Raw genomic sequence first — 21822 nt, forward strand, 5'->3', positions numbered from 1 at the left:
TGACGTTCCTCCTCTGCCATGAATAGGCCAAATGACCCTTGGAGCTTGGTGTTCCTGGAGCATGGTCCTCCCTCCTCTGCCATGAATAGGCCAAGTGACCCTTGGAGCTTGGTGCTCCTCCTCTGCCATGAGTAGGCTAAATGACCTTTGATGTGAACCTAGAAAATCGGTTAAATTTCTGGAACTTTTTATTTCCTCATATGAAAGTCAGGAAAAGTATAAATAAAAACTAATAGTATCACAAAAATTGAACATGATAAAACCCACAGTCTTCAGGCTAGCACATAGCAAACCATCCTTTTCAGGGAACATTTACTAGAATCAAAACGTTTGACAGTTTTCTGCATTTCATTATCTTTATATGAAGTTGTATATCACTGTATGACGAGCACTCTTGAGAGGGTCCCACTGAGTGCTGCCCGTTGTCTCCACTATCTATGATGTGGTTTTCGCTGTCAACTTCACACGATCTCAATTAACCAGGAATCAAGTCTCAGGATGAATTATCGAGATCAGATTGGTCTGTGGAGGATTAGCTTGATTACATCAGCTGAGGCGAGATGATCCAGTTACTGTGAGTGGCACCATCACTCAGGCAGGAGGTCCTGGGGCAAGCTAGCTGAGAGCTAGCAGCTTTAGTTTATCCCTCCCTGCTGGGACTGTGTCACTTCAGGTTCCCAGGCCTTGTCTTCCACAGTGATGGTTTGTAACCCCGAACTGTGAGGCAAATCAGCCCTTCTCTATGAGGTTGCTTTGGTCAGGGAATTTCTTTGAAAGTTTTTTATTATTTTATTTCACTTTATGTATATAGTTTTGTATGGTGCCCTCAGAGTTCAGAAGCAGGCATTGAATCTTCCAGGCCTGAAGGTTGTGAGCTGCCATGTGGGTGCTAGAAATCAAACCTAGATCCTCTGGAAGAGCAACCAGTGCTCTTAACCGCCGAGTCATCTTTCCAGCCCTTGTCAGAGTATTTTATGACAGCAACCAGAAATGAAGCCAAGACCCTGTCCTTATTGTCAGTGTTGGGATCAGTGTGCAAAGAAAACAATGATCACCATTACTATTTCTGCCCATCCTCTGCTTCCCCCGGAGTTGAACCTGTCTTGATTGGCTGCAGCCCACCTGTCTTCTCCCTCCGCCCCACCAGATAGTCCAGAATAGTTACTAAACACCCCATTGCTAAAGGGCTCTGGACAGGTTCCGGGAAGCCTGGATCCATACTTTCACACTACAGGCTCCTTTGTAAACCTAGAACCGATTCTTCTTCCCATTGCTGAAGGGCTCTGGACAGGTCCCGGGAAGCCTGGATCCATACTTTCACACTGCAGGCTCCTTTGTAAACCTAGAACTGATTCTTCTTCCCCCCCCCCCCACCAAGGGGGACCCGAAGCCTGGTCCAGCCGCTGGTAAGTCCAACTAAGCCAGTCGGTGTTAAGGCAGGGAGGGTGAGGAGAGGCGCTGGCCAAGTCCAGCTGAGTCATCTCAGTGTCGTTATCAAGAAATTGGGCAGAAGCACCAGCAGAGCTGACACTAGGAGAATGTGGAGAGAAGATGGAGTGTTTGGTTCCCTGGGCTTTTTAAAAGTGGCTCGAATGAGGGGGGACAGCAGCCATTCAATGGGAGACTGTCCATGGGCACTCAAAGCTCCCCCGTGCCAGTATCAACAAGCAGAAGAGTTTGATCTACCTGGTCACCTCTAAGAGTGGCTGCAGGGTGAAGGTCAGCAGTATATATAGCACGCCCTTTGGCTTGTAGCCTGGAAAACTTGCATTCCTGTCACGCCCCCACCCTGCGGTTTTTCTGAAGCATCTCAGGATGTCATTCATCTATTTCTGACTTATTGACGGCCTGTTTGACCGAGGAGTTCAGGAAGACCAAAGCGGCCCGGACAGTGCACAGGCTACATTGGTGTGCTAAGAAGGAAAGGTAATAACATAACTACCCTACTATGGCTTGGCAAACATTGTTTCCCACACCACTTACAGTACGAAGGTGGTGACTTGGGACGATCTGGAACCATGTTCAACTCTAAGAGAAATCTCAGAACCCAGCCAGCTCTGGGTTCCACTGTCTACGTTGTTGTTAAACATTAAGGCTCATTTTTTTTCAACCCAAAGGATAAAGCAGTCAGGAATAGAAAATCAACAGACCTGGAATTGATTCTCTGTTCTAGTACTTTCCGGGTGGACAAATAACTTTCTTCTCTTAAAATGCGTTTCCTCTACTGGAAACAAAGAGACCAGTATTTTCTTTCATGAAATTGCCTATGAGCACCACAGGCCCTAGATCAAATACAATGTCTGTGAACTCTGCAGCTTTAGAATTCAAACACATGCTAAATAGCACAGAGCTGTTTACTAGAAAATTAATTGGATAATTTATTTATAGGGCCTATTATGAAACTTTCCACCAGAATCCAGATGAGATGAATTGACTTTGCTTAGCATTATTAGAAAGAGGGAAAGGAAATAAAATGTGTTAACTGTTAGATGCGCGTTTCCATAGGAGCGAGCAATGTCATCCATGGTTTCTTACTGCCCTCGCATGCCCAGTTGCTATTTAAATTTATTACTGACCTGTGGACTAAATGCTTATGACTTGTCTTCCAGGCCAGCAAATAAAAATTTCAGAGCTCCTAGTAAAAGGAAGAGAGAGAGTAGAGAGGGAGAGAGAGGGAGGGAGAAAGAGAGAGAGAGAGAAAGAGAGAGAGGGACAGAGAAGGAGAGAGAAAGAGAGAGAGAGAGAGAGAGAAAGAGAGAGAGAGAGAGAGAGAGAAGAAAGGGAAGGAAGGAAGGAGGGAAGGGAGGGAGGGAGGGAGGGAGAAAGAGAGAGAGAGAGAAAGAGAGAGAGAGAAAGAGAGAGAGAGGAAGAAGAAAGGGAAGGAAGAAGGGAGGGAGGGAGGGAGGGAGGGAGGGAAGGAGGGAGGGAGGGAGAAGAGGAAGAAGGGAAAAACAAAAGGGAGGAAGAAAAAGTAGCTTGCAAGTCAGCTTTGGTATCACCTAAGAGAAAGGCTGTTCTTTCCCTATTGTATTGGTGGCTTCAAACATTTGTCTCGGTGCTCTGTAAACTCAAAACTAGCTGCAGCCCCCTCAAAATGGCTTATTTGTATTACACACATTGTCCTATACTCGATTAGGAAAAAAAACTTAGAATAGAATTTAACCATTTATTAAAATCACTGAAAAAGAGCAATGACAATAATATATTTATTGTTTTGAGGAATAAAAAGAAAATACTCGGCTGGCAAAGGAAGTTCAGCGAGAGGGAGAGGCATGACTTGGTTTGTGCTGCTGTAAATTCCTTTCAGAAGGAGCTTGAGTGGGGGAAGGAGCCTCCTATCTGCTTCTGCAGCTGAACTCTTGCTGTACGCCTTTCTCCTTTGAAATATAAGAGAATTCATCTTTACACAGTGTATGTTGAGAAAGGCGTGTGCCTCAGTGGCTTTCACAGTGACGGTGGATGCTCTTGGCTAGCACAGTAACGGTGGATGCTCTTGGCTAGCACAGTAACGGTGGATGCTCTTGGCTAGCACAGTGAAGTAGGATGAATCCCTTTTTGTCCACTAAATAGACAGTTAGTGGGACGGTGCCATCTGAAGCTGTACCAGCGAACTCCACGCCATTCTCAGTTTAAAACTCTTTTGTTGCCTCATATTTCGAATGGCTCTTAGCTTATCACTCCGAAGACATGCATGGTATTGGTCATTTGGGAGTGTTAGTGCACTGGCTCATACCATCTATGTGGTACTTTACTATACAACACCAAAACACACTTCATTAAGATTGCCACTGGGTTCATCAGAAACGGCGTTAGCTATTGCAAAGCTGGGAGTATAAAAATGGAAAATGCACGTTTTTCAAAAACTCCAGATTTTTATTGAAATCTTGAATTTTGGCTTTGAAATAAGTGAGTCTTTTCATCTATTTTCAAGGGGGGAAAAGTCAGATTCCTAAGTAAAAGTGGATGGCTCAGGCACACTTGCGCACTCTGCCCCAAGTCTTTGGTTTGTGTTTAGGTGCCAGCAGATCAGCCAGCCCCTTTAGAGACCAATGTAAAGTGAAAAGCAAGAGCCCTCAGGGCTGCGCATGGAAACTCATCCCACTCCACGGACCTCCTGAGAGGCTCTCAGGGACTCCAGGGCTTTGCAGATGGCCCTTAGCTGCACTACAGTCTCCAGGGTTAACAGGAGTCTTAATCCTGATGGCTGGGCTCTTAAACTTGCTAAATGGAAGCCACTAATGCCGGGTGAGATAGACAGGTGTGCTGGGCATGGGTGAATAGTAACATGGAAATTGTTCACAGTTATTGCCTAGTCAAAAGGATGGTTGGTTTTTGTGTTCGTCACTCTGCTGCCTCTGAGATAAACACCATGGACAAGGCGCCTTACAGAAGACAGGATTGATGCTTTTCACTTACGGTTCCAGAGGATTAGAGCTCATGATGGCAGGGACAGCCTAGCAGCAGGCAGCAGGTGTCAAAGCTGGATCACCTAACCTCCCCAAAGAGTGCCATCATCTGGGGACCAAGTAATCAGATACCCGAGACAGTGGGAAACATTTCTCATCCAAACCACGACAGTTCTACTGTAATATCATTTATGTTACAGAATACACAGGTATGTACATATCAGTAGCTCTATGAGGGAGAGAGAGAGAGGAGTAAGAGAGCCCTACGGTCTTACCTGTGTACCTCAGGCTGGGCAGCGACTTATGAGCCTTCTCCCTCAGCCTCCCAAGTGCTAGGAATACAGTTGGGTACCACAATGCCTGGCTTGCATTGTAGGTGCTTAGTAAACACTTTCAATAAAATGAACAGCTTTAAAACCAAAGGACAGCATTACCTCATAACTCTAGCTTTTCTTAATGTTCCTTCTTTCTCCATATATAATATATATTATTGTTATAATACTGTATACATATAATATCATGTCTGTGTATAGATATCATAATTTGAAAGCGTCTCTATCCAACCTTTCTGTAGTAGTATTCAGGAACAAGAGGCATGGTGGGTGAACTGGCTCAACAGGAAAGACACTTGCCCTGCAAGCCTGCCAACCCTGGAATCCACAGTGCAAGGGGAGAACTGACTCTCAAAAGTTGTCTTCTGACCTAGACACACACACCTCGGTGCAAACATACCTGCACAGATGCACACGAATAATAAATAAATTTTAATATAAAAAAAACGGAAGAAGAAACCTTAAGCAAAGCTAGAGTGGTGGCCAACCTTTGTTGTAAAGCAGTTGGTTTATTGACACCATTTCCTGAGCACCCACCTGTAGTCTTAGCACTGGGCAGGCTGAAGAAGAAGGATCACAAGCTGCTGTGCAGCCTGACATACATAGATAAGATCCTAGCTCAAAACAAAGCAAAAACCTGCTTTAAAAGCCCATTAAAACAAAAGGAACATCCACAGTGGTAGAGGCTCAGGCTCAGTTTATTTTTCTTTCCAATCAGAAGTTGTCACTTTGTCATGGCTAAACATTTTCCCACTGGGGTAGGGTGCAACCGTGGTGATTCCTATTGCAGACTCACTCAGTTCACCCTGAAGGCCCCACGCTCCCCTACTCAGGACCGCTGTACAAGATAGCAGGAGTTTTCAGACTTGGTGGCAAACAGGATCTGCCTCTAAAATGGCATCCATGGTGATCACGTGCCAGTTGTTCTGTGTCTTAGTCCTAAATCAGTACGTTGCTCTGGGGAATTAATCAGAGACTGGACGCTCCCAGGTGGCATTCCTGCTGCTCTCGGGTGAGCACCAGCTACTGCTTATAACTCATGCGTGGTCGGACTGTATTTGAGAATAATCCAAATACATCCCACTCCTCCCCTGCAGCTCCTCCTCTCTTCTGTCCCATACCTATTCCACTTCCAATTTTATGTGCTTTCATTTGGTGGCAGCACCGCCAAATACCAAGTTCCTTTAGTGCTGTCTGTACGCGTACAGCTGTGGGATGTCTTCGAGTGTGGCTACCCTGTCAGGGCTCACATCCCTCCAGCAGCCGCTAGCAATGGTCAATAGTTCCTCACATAGAGGTAGGGCTTTATGAACCTTTCCCCCATCCGTGCCAGCTTGATCTTGTGCAGGTCCTGATGTGGTCACTGTCACCGCGAGTTCCCGTGTGTAACTGTGTCATCAGGTTCATCAATGACTGTTTCACTGTAGGCATCCACTTCCCCCGGCATTGACCCTCTGCCCTCCCATCTTCTACAGTGTGTCTCCTGAAGGTTGTGGAAGCCTTCTTGAGGGGAGCAGCTAAGAAATGGAATTGGATTCCTAAAGCGTACCTTAAATAGAAAGATGCCAAGATTGAAACTGTGGCTGGAGGAATCACAGAGGGTGTAGTAATATTTTGTTTGTGCTTTAACAAATAAAGCTTGCCTGGAGATCAGAGTGTGGAACCAGCCATAGCGTCAACTATCGAGGCGAGGCAGTGGTGGCACCTATCTTTATTCCCAGCACTCTGGAATCAGGGACAGATGGATCTCTGTGAGTTCAAGGCCACTCTGGGCTACAGGAGATTAAATCAGTCTAAAAGAGAAACAGAGCCAAGCGGTGGTGTCTCACACCTTTAACCCCAGCACTAGGGAGGTGGAGATGGGAAGGGATCTGCCTGGGTGGACAGAGGAATATATAAAGCAAGAGGAGACAGCAGCTCGGGATTCAGTCTAAGGCTTCATAGAGTCAGGCTACCAAGTCAGTGTGAAGATTTCATGGAGGTAAGACCTAGTGACTGACTGACTGCTTCTCTGATCTGTCAGCTTTCGGGCCCTAATATCAGACTCTTGGTTTTTACTATTAAGGCCAATTAGAATTCCTTCAGTATCTGGTGCCCACAGCAGCATCAGGAAAGACTGACTAGCCCTTCATAGAAGTGTCCCTTGCCAAGGACTAAGAACAAGCATGCGGAGCTGAGTATCCTTCAGGGTTTTGAGATGGCAACATGGAATTAGCTATACCAAAATTGGTATACCAAAAGTGTCTCCCAAGAAGCAAGAACCACCCAGCCAATGCCGTGAAAGAGGCTGAAAGACACAGTCAAGGAAGGGGCCCCAACCAACGCCTTGCAAGAAGATAAATAGTGTGGCCAAACAGGATCACATTTGGGGTTTCTCTCATTAAACAGTTTGATCCTCTGGCAACTTGAGTGCAGGTGAAACACAATGCACTGTGAACAACTGGTTCTTGCTGTTTCAAGGCTGAGCTCTGGGGGTGAGGCTCACCTCCTTTAAAACACGTTTGCGAATACGCTGAAAAAAATACGCTACCATTCAGTATTCATTCCCACCCACCCCACCCATTGTTCCCACCCCTGCCAGCAGAGGTTCAGTTCTGGATTTGCCTAAGGAATTCTTGTTGCTGTTGCTCCCCCAAGTCACCCCCACAATAAATCCTTTCATACACTCTACAGCACAGTTTCACATTGTGTTTCTGCAAACAGACTCACTCTGTTCCATCAGCTAGAAGCAACAGGGAAAGTTGAACTATTGCTCACGGAGTGCAGAAGTGTCTGTCACTACTTGCAGACATTCCTGTCTGTCAAAGTGCTTTCCCTCGGGTTCTTTGTTCTGTTAACTTTTTCCCTGAAATAATTATATATGACTATAACAAGTGAATTTCTAGGTTTATCCTCAACCCACTTACTTAAAGTTTGAACCTGAGTAAAGGAAATGAAGACATTTTATGCCTTATAAAGCCAGCTGTGAAAAGGGATCCCCGAAGTGACGAATTAAGCGCGTGCTTATGCAGTTGGTTTGTTGTAATCTACCCCTGACAAGCCACATCTTCACAGGCTGTTGGCAGCCACATGCTGACCCTCAGTAGCTCCCTGCTTCTCTCCGGCCCCAACCTCCTTTTCTCCAGCCCACTCCCCACTCTTAGCAAGAGCAGACTGTGCAGAACACTAATCTGATCATGTTGCTCTCGGCCTCACCAAAGCTAACATCCCCACTTACAAAAGAATCTACATGAAACAACCTCAGGGTGAGTCTACTGTGGCTTTGCCTAAGTAAACACATCAGTGCCTGACTGGCAGTGTGGTGTGTTCTGTCCTGCAGCCTCTAATGATGACTTTCGTTCCTCAAGTTTGCAATCCCTAAACATCAAATCCCCCTTTGGGGTCATTTTCCAGCAAGTTGCTTAAGTTATTCCAACGTTACCTTTCAGTAGAAGCTGCCTTGCGTTCACTCACCAGCTACTGCTATTGTTCCGTACCTTCATAATAACATGCATGATTTGGGTTTGGCTGAATGTCCTCTAGGTTCTGCTGCTTTTTATTTCATCCCTGATTTTCCCATACGCTGTGAATAGACAAGCTACCTGTGGCCTCACATCTTTTTAAGTTGGAGTATCTTGTGGCATGGAAGAGCTCACCAATAGCCGCCTAGAAGTACTCACCCATAAAGACAAATAGGAAGTCTAGACAAGCCCACCCTTTAGGAAGGACTGACTTGTGTGTATCAAGGCCATCGCGAGCTTCTAAGCATTATAGAAGAGGCATAAAGAAAAGGAATCAGCTGCAAGCTGGTGAACGTGGCAGTGGCAGAGAGTGGTAGCTGGGCAGGACGCCTGGGTATCAAAGTCAGGGGAGGATTCCGAGGGAGGGGACAGGCTGACCTCCAGGAAATGGTTCCATCCAAGAGCAGAAAAGTATTATGCCAAACTGTCACAGCTGAGTACCAAGTATATGAAAATGAGAAAAAAAAACAACACAAGTCCTTTAAGTCCATTTGGGCCACAATAGAAATGCTGATTGCAGCTCTATCCATCATCACGCCACCTCTGCCCAAAGGTGCACAACACACTTGAAGACGGCCCCTGTCAGAAACAACATTTCGTAACATTCTTATCAAGCCTGCGTCGACATGTCAAAACCTGGGCTGGATGTGTGAAGGTATAAAAATAAAGAAATAATATGGCTGGGAAAAAGAATATTTTTTTTCTTTTCATTAAAGCAAAAATACTGCAGTCCTATTCCACAAGGTGTTTGGTGCGTAACGTGCTGATCCGTTGTTACAAATGGCAGCGGCAGCAGGTGCAGGAGGCCAGGTGCTCCAGGGAGAAAAGAAAGGACTAGATGGAGAGGCCTGGGGTCAGCGCACCTGTGTTTGAGGAAGTGCCGCATGGCTTCAGGCCCACCACGCAGAGCCGGTACATAGGAGAATAAATATTGTCACTGGGGCTGTTGGTGCAGGACGTCATCACTGTGCCTTAGTTGTAGCTGCAGTGGTTTTTATTCTCATATTTCAAACAACCAACGGGGAGGGCTTTCTCTTCTCTTAATTGTGACGGCTGTGGGGCTGAACCGGGAGGAAAGGGGTGGTGTTGGAGAGTAAGATTCAGTTACCGTTGGGGATCCAGAATGCCATGCCCACTCTCCTACTCCTTCCCGTCTTCCACAAAGGACCATGTATGTTAGGTGTGGAAATGAAGAACTTTGTTTCTTCTTCCCTCAGAAATAGCATCAAAGGCCATATCATGCCAGATTCACAGATGGTAATATTTAATTTTTAATCATTCATGTCTTTAGAAGGTCATAACGTTTTCATTTATACCCATTGTAGTTGGAATTTCTAAGGAGCATGTGTGTGGAGAAGACAACCTTCCAGATGAGAGAAAAGTTGACCTAGAATGTTCTGTAAAAGGCACTTTAGTCTTGCTTGCTGTTTCCTTGAGTGTGTTTTTGTTTGCTTTGTGGGGTGAGGGAGAGTTAAGAAATGGCTTCTTTATTGTCTTTAAAGCCATGTAGCATTTGGCTGACTCTTACAGAATTGAAATTTCAATTTGAAGTTTCATTTGCTGCCTACTTGACCTCATTGGGACACCCGAGTGCTGTTCCTTAAAGCCAGTGTAGTCTCTGGGAAGCTCTGCCCAGGGGAGCAGTCCTGAGGCACATACTTCCATGTATTCCAGAGCACAATGAAGCCATTTGCTGGTGTCGTATGCGGGGAGACACTAAGATGAAAGGGTATAAAATGAGGTCAGTAATTAGCATCCATTTGCACTGTCTATCAAAACATACATTTGTCTCAGAGAGCAGACTTGTTTGATCACTTGCTCTTGCCTGGGAACTATAAAAATCCCAGCCCTTTGATCAAAAATCCTCCTCTCTAATCCTAGGCATGGGACCCATCTCCAGCACTCGATGCTAGGAGTACAGCAAGCTATCTGATTTTCAAGTCAATACAATGACTTGCTAGAGAGAAGAAAATCCTGAGTGTTTAGTTCACCCTTTACTGAAAAAAAAAAATAGCTTTGCACTGCAGAATTTTAAAAAACAAACCTTGAAGCCAGGCGGTGGTGGCCCACGCCTTTAATCCCAGCACTCGGGAGGCAGAGGCAGGCGGATCTCTGTGAGTTCGAGACCAGCCTGGTCTACAAGAACTAGTTCCAGGACAGGCTCCAAAACCACAGAGAAATCCTGTCTCGAAAAACCAACCCCCCCCAAAAAAAACAAACCTTGAAAGAATGTGTAGACAAGGGATAGCATGTATTGTTCTTCAAAATAAGCACTGCAGACACTGGGACTGACACAGGAGGACGCAAGGAGCAGGAAAGGCTAGTAGTAGAATCTAGACCATTTACTGACATACTGGCTGTCTGAGAGCCACTAGAAAAGCCAGGGCCAGTGGTGGTGCGTGTCTTTATCCCCAGCACCCTGGGCAAGGAGGCAGGAAGATCTCCAGGACTTGGAGGCCATCCTGTTCCACATATCAAGTTCTAGATGAGCAAGGGCTACACAGTGGGACTATAAAAATAAAAGAAAATGATGAAAAGCCAGCATAAAGAGCAGTCTGCCTGACCACCGTAAAAACTCCTGGCTTCATGGCCATGACCTCACCCAGCTAACGACTGTTTCCCCTGGTAGACTTGGCCTTAAAATAGGAAAGACTACTAAATATTTGGGCTTGTGCATGATTTTCTGCATAAGTACTTTAAAGTGTCATAAGATAGTTGATGTCTTTGTCTTCTCTTCTTACTTCATAATATACCTTCAGAAGTGAATCTGTGGGCCATGTGTCCTGCTTGTGCAAGTCAGGCCCAGAAATAAAATAAAACAGTGAGCCCTGTGGATGCTCTGTTTTACCACAGCGTGAGTGCACAGGCACACACACGCGCACACACAGGTACGCACACACATATACTCTCTCTCTCTCACACACACACACACACATACGTGCACACACATACACACACTTTCTCTCACACACACATACACCACACACTTTCTCTCACACACACATACACACACACTTTCACACGCACATACACACTTTCTCTCACGCACACATACACACACACATACTCTCTCACACACACACACATACACACACACTTTCTCTCTCACACACACATAGGCACACACACATAAACTCTATCTCACACACACACACACTCACACACACACACTCTCTCACACACACATTCACACACATACTCTCTCACACACACACACATACTCTCTCTCTCTCACACACACACACTCACACACACATACACACTTTACTCCCACATTTAACCCTTACTCTCAGGCTCTGCAACAATGATATTTTCCCTTCCTGAATGTGAATGAAAAAAAAAATCAGGGGTTTGACAGCCATTATTCCGTGTCTATTTAAGAAGCCTGCCCACTCAGGACTTCGACCTAGGAAGAGTTGACAGGTATCAACCTTTCCATTTGATAAAGGCTGTCCCTCCTGTTTCCTGTTTTCTCTTTTCATCATTTCTTTGGCTGTCTCAGCAATGTCCTCTGTGGCTATGCTGACACCATGGACCTTAGAGGAAGGACATAGGACCAAAATACTGTCACACCGTGGAAGGCATGCTCAATACAATGGAGACCTAGCGTGTTTATGCCACCATCCTGTCCCACTCACCACCAGAGCCCAAGACCACTCAGACAAAGGGCAGAGAGTCTGTTCCGGCACTCTTCTGTGATGTCTGTAGCCTTCCCAACAATTGCTTGGCTCTCTTAAGCAATCAAATTTTGTTTCCTTTTTGGAATTATGAAATTCATTTTTATTTCAGAAAATACTCTCACGTTTAAAGGAAAAGCTGCGGGCCATTATTAATTCTTTCTCTCAGAGAAAAATAACTTTTAGCGTTTTGTATAGAATCCCCCAGATTCTTTTTCCTCAAAGATTTCACACATACTTATAAAAGAGAAGTTGCTTTGTCTAAACAATCTTTCCTCTTGTTTTCTGCCCTTCCCTGTCCGCCCCCACCCCGTTTCCCTCTGGCATCTGTATTTTCAATTTTTCAACGGTTTTCTTGTTTTTCTTGAGTTGTAAACATGTTCAGGACTTTGGTAAAAAGAAAGAGAGAGAGAGAGAGAGAGAGGGGGGGGGGGGGAGGGAGGGAGGGAGGGAGGGAGGGAGGGAGGGAGGGAGGGAGGGAGGGAGGAAGAGACAGACAGACAGACAGGCTGGGGGCCCTTGAGTCTCCCCATAACCTTTCCTCACGTCTTTATCTTCAGCCCGTCTTCCCGCTCCTCCTCTCAGCGTCCTCTCCCCATCTTCACTCCCCACAAGCAATATACCTCACCCGTCTTTGCATCTGGCTTCCCTCTTTGCTTCTCTTCCTACTCATTGGTAACTTCTGCCACCTCCCTCTAGGGAAGGCTGCAGTTCACACTGTCACCTCCTCTGTCACCTCTGTAGCACTTCCACACTCTCCTCTTACTCTCCCTCTCTCCCCTGAACGTTCCCTCTTCTTTTGCTTATTTTTAAAGCAGAGCTGTTCTTTAGTCTTCTGAGTTGAGTCCTCGTTTCTTCTGCCTCTCGAGCTCATCCGCCGCTGCCATTTTCTTATTCACCTACCAGTATGTGTAGCCCTATCTCTTTCCTTAGAAACGGATGCACATGTCCCAAAGGTCAACTAGATGTTTCTACTTGGCAGGACTTTTCTGAGACACCACAAGCCCGTCGGCGACCTTGTGTGTGCATTGCCTTCCTTACCCTTTCTGGTTGCTAATCTGTTTAGTAATCCCCCTGATGGTGGATGCAGAAGGACAAAGAGACTCCATGAGTGAGAGTGGACCACTCCTTCTAGTTTAACAGTGAAGAGAGCAGAGAAACGGGGATGTGAGGAAATCGCCTTCTAAGTTTGGGAAAACCTAAGCAATTTGGTGGGCAGTAGGAAGAATTGTGGTAGAGAAGAGATTAAAGACAGGGGACCCTGGAGGGTAGGGTAGAGAAGAGATTAAAGACAGGGGACACTGGAGGGTAGGAACTGACCCCAGACAACTCTGAGACCGAGAGCTAAAATGGCAATGGGAAAATCTTAGCTCCCTGCCACTATTGTTAATTCACTGTGTGACTTTTGTTTTAATGCATTCTTGCCTATTAAATATCGTGAAGCAGTAGCTAAATAATGATAAACCATTGTTGAAGTACCTATGTGAAATATTTAAGCTTTACATTCGGGTTGACATCTAAGGTTAAACAAAGACTACAACTGGGGACAATTTATCCTGTTAGATGCCAAGCATTCCTTTTCCTTTCAAAACTTCCTATGGAGTTCCATTCCTCATGAGTATGAGGAGTACTTTAAATTCAGTCCACAAACAGCTAATACTTTTCAATCGAAACTCCTTTTTAAATTTCTTTTAGTAGTACTGGAGGTTGAACCCAGGGCCTCATGTGCTCTCAGTAAGTGTTCTACCACCAAGCTGTATTCCCAACCCACAGACATTATTATTATTTTTATTACTATTATTATTATTATTATTATTAGTTCATATTCTGAAACAAGTTGCTTCATTTGTGGACTTGATGACCTCAGATTCTATTGATATTTGCTATAGATTTTCCCAGTCTTTTTCCTCTGGAATAATTTCCACAATAGCATCGTCTTACAACTTCGCAAGTGTTGTGATTTACTTAATTCAAATGAAGACATCCATTTTTCAGTTCCACTTCCGTGGAAAGAAGGAGGAGGGACAGAGAGGCAGTGGGTAAAGGTGAGGAGAGGGTGGAAGTCTGAGTAGGGCCAAGTTGAGTTGTCAGTTAAGTCTGTAGTTCCTCTAGAAACCACAGATATGACCCGGTTGGATGGTATTCCGGAGACTGCCAGCAGGAACAAAGAACCAGGCAATCTTGTTTCGAGCTAGTCTGATTGAATTCAGAATGATGCCACTCGGAACGGTGGGGAAAGATAAGGGACACTGTGTTTGGGGTTTCAGACATGACCCTCGGCCCGGGCTCAAGGCTTCTCATAGGCAGGGAGACTATCATGCCGCCTCTCATTTCTCCGCCTCGAGTCCTTTCACCCTTTTAGCTCCCTGGCACTAACAGTTCTTCCTCAGATGTCCTTATTAAGAGTGTACAAAAGTGACCTCAAGCAATCAGCCTGAGGAGGCCGGGCCTTGAGGGCCTCCTTTCTCTACCTCACTTGAAACCCTCAGCTTCAGCATCTTGCCAGAGCTGTGGGTGGAGCACAGGACGCGATCACCCTGTGGCTTCTCCTCCCCCATAAGCCCCGCCCCTTCACACTTGGACAGAGGGCAGATTAGCTTTCTTCCTCCTCCTAGTTCTCTCCTCTGGCTGATGTGCAAGATCTTGCAGAAGCCAGGGACTTGCTTCTGGGCTTGGCAAAGTGCATAGGAAGAAGCCGGGACTTCCCGGCTGGGAGGAGGGGGGAAGCTGAAGATCCCCGGCTTTGGCTCAGCTAAGCAAAGTGGGCAGCTCAGTGCTTGAAAGAGGATTGTGCTCGCACTAGAGATCAGTAAGTGGGCGGCTGTGTGAGTGCCCCAGGGTCATGGGATAGACTTGAGGATGAGGCTCGATTCTAGGGGAGAGCTGTCTCTGTGCGTGTCGCGTGGAGTCTAGCTAGAGGCTTAAGCCCAAGAATCAGAACTCCCAGTGCCTCCTCCCAGTCCTGGAAAATGACAACTTCTACTGAGAGAAATTTGCACAGACTCTCCTTTCCTGACCGCTCTTCCCAGGAAAATGTGCTACTAAATCAGACAGAGCTGGGATTAGGTGGGGAAAGTGAAATGTAGCATTAGCAGAAACTGCAGTCTCGAGTTACGTTCTGTGTGTGCTGGCGTTCTTTTATCTAGTAACAGAAATTGTCAGCGAAGTCTGAGGTGGGGGGCTTAAGTGGGGAAGTTGAGACTTTCTGTGACCAAGAGGCTGAGGAGTCCCTATGTAAGGGATTAAATGCAATATTTATCTAATAAATAATAGGTGGGTTTTTAAAAAAAATCACTAAAGGGGAGCAGCAGCCAGGAAGCATAAAAGTGCATGATAATAATTAGGAAAAGAAAATTTCACATCCATAGCTTTTTGTAGCCAAAAATTTCAGGATGTTTACAAAGTCATAACAGTGATGCAGGAATACTTCAATTATCATTGTACATTATTAATACTGTTGCCGGGCAAGATCTGTGGTTCTCTGGTCAGCAAGTTCTGGCAATGAAGCCACTGCCGCTGGTGCAAAGAATTCTGGGATATCTGACAGTGAAATGGATGGAAGGACTCACATTCCATCTCTACTTAATGCCCTTTTGTCCAGAAACCGGGTCATGCAGATGAGCTACTTGGTACGTATACAGATCAATATGGGGAAAAGCGTTTCTGAGGGCTGCAGAGCAGAGAGTGTCTCAGCTGAGCTGAGAGGACCCAGAAGCCAGGAGACAGGAAGTCAGCTTGGCTCAAATCAAACTTCTTCGCGTTGTTTTCCTTCCACCCTGGAAGGGAACCTCAGATAAAGACAAGAGTAATATGTAGGAGAATCACTGGGGCCATCTGTTCTGTCCTGAGTGTCAAAGTTTATTCATGTGTGAATGAAGCTGGGGGTTTTTATTTATGCATCCCCAAACTTGAAGTCTCTGATCTCTGTATTACAATAAATGGCATAAAATAAGAGATATATTTATGGGGAGGGAGAATTATTTTGAGATATAACATATATTTTGAAATATAGCATTTTCAAATATGAATTCAAAGAGGAGAGAAAGACTATGTTCTGCAGCATAAAGAAGTCTCGTGACATGGCCACTGATAGGCAATACCTGTGCTAATATGACACCAGAGACTGAAGTTTAGAAATCTAATTGCTTAATTCTAGTTTGTGTGGCTAACATCCAAAGCAAGGTGGGTTTTGTCTGGTTGTTTTTGTTTTGGTTTCTATTTGGACAACAGAAAAGTCCATGATGACCTTTGTCTTTATCTGTCGTTGGTATGAAAGAGTTCCATTATACTTCTGATAGTCCCCCTGGGGAGAAAAAGATAAATATGTTACCATTTTTCTGCAACGTAACTGTGAGATGATTGTTATGGTTGGACTCCTTTTCCAACCTTAGAATTTGTATTTATGAATTTTGCTATGGAGAAGAGGAGTAGAAAGTGGTCATTAGGACTAATCATAACAATAAAATAATAAAATGGCAGTAAATCGTACTTATAGATATGCTTTACTCTTCCAGCTTCATAAACCACTGAATTTTGAAGCATATTATTTGTTAAAATTACTTTTTATTTTCAACATTAGTATTCATGTGATTTATTGAAATATTAAAAACCTGAGAGTTTGTTGGCTGCATTATATAATACTTCTCTTATTCTTAAAATATATAAGGCATTAAAATATAACATGTGATGGTTGACATTTTAAGAATAGTATAATTCTAAATGAAGTTTCTGTTCTTGAGAAAAATCTGCTAAGAGTCTTCAAAGAACTGCTGGTTTATCTCAGAGTATTAGAGAATCTTTGCTGAAACTATAGAATAAGACAGAATATTGTGGAGGGACTGAGGGCATAGTCCTTGGATGTAAGAGGATAAGCAAAGTCAGTGTAGAGGTATAAGTTGGTGGTTTGCTGTACATGAGGGACTGATGCCAAGAATGATGCATTGTGATTAGTGAAAGAGTTAAGTAGTTTTGTCTTTATGAATTATTAAGTAGGAATTAAGATATTTAATGAAAAGAAACTAAAGTATATTTAAAATTGTTCTTTCACAAGAAAAGTAAAGAACAAGGCTATGGAAAGCTAAGCAGTGATGAAGACCTCGAAATAATTGTTGATCAGAAGCAGGTAAGTGAACACTCCATATGTTTCCTGTTGCCATTAGACTTTGACCTGGTAGCCTTTGGGTTGAGAGCCCTTCCCAACAGCTGCTTTAGCTTGTCTAACTAGAGCTGTTATTAATAGAGATTTGAGTAGCATCAATGCATCCCTCATCTCTGCTCCACTGATTTCTGTGTGCTGTGAAGTTGAACAATAAGGCATGAAGCAAGGCCGAAAGGAGAGAACTCTGCAGACTCAATACAGTGAGTCAGAGTAACATAATTTGATTGAGAAAAAAAAGATTTAAGTAAGATCTAGGAAGCATATTTTCTTAAAAATGAGAAACAATACCATTGATGTGTCTTGTAAAACAAGGTATGATCGAGGGGGTTAATAAAAGATGTGAAATTTGAGATGTTTAAACTTAGATCTTCCCCAGTTTGGTTTCTGTTTGTCTGCAGTGTCAAGGTGATTTGAAATGAAAAGAGATTGCTGTATGGTCAGTAATGCTGCCCAGAATTTGAGAACCCTCTAGCTTGGATGTTATATTGGCCCATAAGGTGCAATGAAAATGGCTTAACAGAGCATAAACAATGACACAGCAGGGAGTGGACAGTGTCCAGCCAGAACACTGGCTTGGCATTGGCCCTTGACATCTTTGTTAATCATCAAGGAGACAAGATAACTGCCAGTGTATTTAAAATACATGTGGCGTTGTCTCTGAGGGCAGTGTCAACAGTAGTAATTAAAAAGTCTGAGCTAATGAGGATATTAGAAAGTAGCCATTGACTAACAAAATGGCTATTGGATTTGGACAACTTTCTCGTCACGTAGTTGGTTCTATGTGGTGGTGATGACACTAAGGGAGCCTGTGTGTGTGTGTGTGTGTGTGTGTGTGTGTGTGTGTGTGTGTGTGTCTCACATGGGGAATGGCTACCAAAAGGTTGCAGTGGAAAGTCATTCATTTAAGTCCTGCTTGTTAGAATGGTTGGGGAAACTGAAGGGATCTCCTGGAAGATCTTGGCTAAGCAAAACATTTCCATGAGAGTTCATGGTCTGTGGGCACAGCAGGACTTGTCTCGTCACCTCTGTGCTTCCCCCCCTGTTGTGACTGCTGCCCCCGAACACAGCAATGTAGGGGTGTGAGGGTCTGGCCAGCGCTCTGCTATTCAGTACCAGGTTGTCAATTTAACTAATAAGGTACATGGAGCCCCAGTTTGCGCCTCTGGTCTTTTAATTATGCTAGATTAATTACTTGAGACATGCACTCTAGACCTCCCGTGGACTGTGATTCTGGTTAAGGATTGGACCTACCTGACAGACTAGTAAAGGATGCGTGAGTGGACCATAAGAAACACACACACTCACACATACACACAGACACACACACCTCTATCAAAATGAAGTTAGTTTTTATTTCTTGTTTAGTCATGAATCCTTACTCTTATACTTCATTTTTATCTTCTTCCTCCTCAAAGCTTTTAGCTTCTTCCCTTTAAGCTTCATGTTTTAACATATTGTTGTCATTCAGAAAACTCCAGAATTATTTGTCTTTGTATTTTTGATGAGGAGTTCACGGAGGAGAGACTTCATTTTCCCATGCTGACTTTCAACAAATTTATACTGTTGGGACCACATACTTCCAGGGCAGTCACCAAGTCGGTACCACCTGGAGTGACCCAGGACTGCTGAGTCATTCCTGCTAAAACTTGTTTCAAAACATGACAGATTTGAACAGGTCGGCTTAGGCACTGACTACTGGCAGGGAAGAGTCTGCCCTCACTCTGGAGGATTTGAGTTTTGAGTTTTGAGTGAATCCTTGGTTGAAGCAATGGCAGTGTTCACACCCCCAACTAAAATAGCAAGGAAAACACGTTATAAAAATTCTTTATAAGACTCCAGGAAAGTTATTTCTAAGATTAAGAGACAAGCAAGCATGTTTGTGGGTACATGCATGTATCAAATACATTTTTGCTCCAGAAATGGAATTGTTCATTCCATATACATAATGGAATTACACAGATATGTGTAATAATATTTAAACTTTGTGTCCCTATGTACTATTTCGCCAGTAATCCTTATGGCAATCTGTATCTTCAAAAAGCATTTGTTTGTCAATCTTCGTATAACTCCAAGTAGCTTTCCTAGTGACTGCTGTCAAAAGAAAATCTAAAAGAAATAAATAACGTAATCGAGGTTCTGGGATGGGCAGAAGTTGGTGATCTCAGGAAATCTGTCACTTAACTGCTGTCCCTCCGCAAGTGCTGTGCAAGCTGCACGCCAGTTTGTCAGTCAGGTGATTGGCAAGGCTAGTGCTTCCTCGGAGAGACCAGCCTTGCTTATGTAAGCACATTAAGAGCAGAAGCAGTGTGCGGGATATGGGCTTGCCACCACAGGCTGCTGCTCTCCAAAGGGCAGAAGATGTTGCTGTGTCATTTTGATGTGGAAAAACAGAGTAAATTTTGGAAATGCGTAAGACTTTTGCTTTTGATGGGCAAGAATGTACTTCGCCCTTTGTGAAAATTTCTTAGCAAATGTGATTCATAATTCATATTTTAAAAGTCACAGAGGATTCTTAAACTAGTACCCTAAGTTAATAGGCAATATATGTTCATATATATGTATGCACACTTTCACATACTTAATTTAAATATGAGCATATTGCATGGGAATTGGAGTCCATATTTGCACTTGATATTCCCAAAGGTTTTATGCTTTAAACAGAAAAGTAATGAAAATGAATGTATTGCAGTAAAATCTTAATGGCCTTAAATTTCAAGTATTTGCCATAAACATAGCAGAACTTTACTTAATGAATGCTATATAAAATAACTTCTAAAAGAGAAATCATATATGTGTATGTGCATGCGTATCAGTTTTATCAACAAAATATTCTTTCTTTATTGGAGAAGACAAGGGTCTTGATTGTTAATTAGTCTCAAGTAAACACAAATTATTTCCTGAAGTTGCTGCTATTTCTGGAGTGAGACTGGATGAAATGGAAAGGAAGGTATCTTGAATTTACAGTCTTAACCACCTTGACTAAATAATGAATTTGCTCTATTTTAAATTACTATTTCAATTGGATTCGGCTTAACTCAAGGTTTCCTGTATGTTGGGCTGCAGAGCTGGTGTCTAAGATATTTTCAGATTCCAAGCAGACTTGAAGTAACAAAAACACACACGATAAGTCCAAAAGCTTGAGGGTTTATGAAGGATACAGAGCTATAGGTTTGAGCATTGTAAAAATGCACGTATAGAATGCTTGGGTCTGTTTGATTCTGGGGACCCGAGGGGAGTTGGTCCCGTGTGTTTCTAGGCGCACTAAGTAAGGAGATGCCAAGAACCAGCCAATTGTGAGGGAGCACACGCATTAGGTCAGGGCATCAGTCCTCGGCAGCCTTGGCTGTGCCTGGGGAGCTTCCTGGGCTCACCCCACTCATTGCTAACTTTGTGATGTGAGGTCAGGCCTGACTGTTACATTCCTAACTCCTCCACCACTGCTCTGGTTTCAGCCCACACTCTAGGACACAGAATCCAAGAAAATAGCTATTGCAGTTCTGAAAGTGGAAAAAGATATGGAGAGGTCAATAAATCTGATGTTCTTCAAGTGGTTATTACCTGGAAACCTAAAAGCTAGAATGCATAGACACTCGATACAGTGGTGCCTCAAAGGGCCAAGCCTGCAGTTGGGTTGAGTTAGCCCTGTGGTGGCCCTTTTGGTCCTGAGCCCCAGAAATCACATTTCTTGTTTGTAAACTAGTGCCCCATTTGTCCTATCTAATGGTTTATTGGAGCCAAAATCTGTTAAAGACTCCGAAAGGCATAGATTGTGTGTGCTATGTGGAGGACCTAGTTAGTCACGTACTCACACCCTCCCCACCCCCACACAATTTAGCAAGGCTGAACCTTGAGACCTACGGTGATGAATGGACTTTCCCAGAGTCCCTAGTTTGGTACCAAGAAAACTGATAGCCATGGACCCCTGATGTGGTCTAAGCTCTGTGCCCTCTGCACCATTACTTATTGCCCTATAAATTGGTATAAATTGATTCTGTCTTCTTGGTCTACTTACATAAAATCACTACCTGGAAACTGTCACAGTTGACCATGGTCTGTTACTGCTCACTCACTGAGATGATACACTTCCCACAAATACTTGTTAACTCTCTACATCCCTCTTGGCCTCTAGGCATTACAGAAAAAAAAAAGATTCTACCAAGGAAATAAGCAAATAAAAGATGGGGGATGGGGGGACAGATGGGAACTGCAGGGTGGTTGTTGAAGCCATGTGCCTTCTTCCCTCGCCCACCACAATACTCAAGGGAGGGCTCCAAGCACACGAGAAACAAGACAGCGCACATTTTACCTAACCTGAAACCTTTCTGAGTCTCATTAAAACTTGTGAGAGGATCCTGAGCAGGAAGCAATGCACATCAGGACTCTTTTCCTAAAGAAGAGGAGGAAACAAAGTAGAACCGTCCCTTGCATCTCCCACAGCCACAAGCCTTTTAGTAGGGTTGCAATCTGCTCTGTCCTAGTGGTTCCATGGGAATGAGTTGCAGAAGGGAGATGAAGGCCAGTGTCAAATAAAAATGAAAGAGCGCGACCCAGCTTCCTCCTGGCACTAAGAGATAACCTGTCCTGCCACCTGCTGACTCAAGCCTTGAACTCATAAACAGTACAGCGATGATGGAGGGTGTGCCACTCAGCGCCATTGGGTCAGTACTTTCTTGGCCATCTCAGTATGGTCGCTTAGTTTATATATAATTCATACCCCATTTGCTTCTGAGGATTCCAAAGTATCAGAGC

At 44.1% G+C, this 21822-nt stretch overlaps 1 protein-coding gene across 19 annotated transcripts in view; it reads left to right on the forward strand.

The window, feature by feature from the left end:
- Positions 1-21822, forward strand: part of Pex5l (peroxisomal biogenesis factor 5 like) — a 201536-nt gene that overhangs the window by 45636 nt on the left and 134078 nt on the right. For 4 of the 19 annotated variants that reach the window (XM_075950877.1, XM_075950892.1, XM_075950884.1 and 1 more), the window contains exons 1-2: positions 14524-15544; positions 16966-17037. The exons of 4 other annotated variants lie outside the window; for them this stretch is intronic. In XM_075950877.1, the coding sequence (XP_075806992.1) occupies positions 15467-15544; positions 16966-17037 (150 nt within the window). In that variant the 5' untranslated portion in view covers positions 14524-15466. Of the gene's footprint in view, positions 1-14488; positions 15545-16965; positions 17038-21822 lie in introns of those variants that run through there. 11 more of the 19 variants (XM_075950883.1, XM_075950891.1, XM_075950879.1 and 8 more) reach the window with 9 other exon arrangements.

This window comes from Microtus pennsylvanicus, chromosome 16 (assembly GCF_037038515.1).
Source record: "Microtus pennsylvanicus isolate mMicPen1 chromosome 16, mMicPen1.hap1, whole genome shotgun sequence".
NCBI classification, from domain to species: Eukaryota; Metazoa; Chordata; class Mammalia; order Rodentia; family Cricetidae; genus Microtus; species Microtus pennsylvanicus.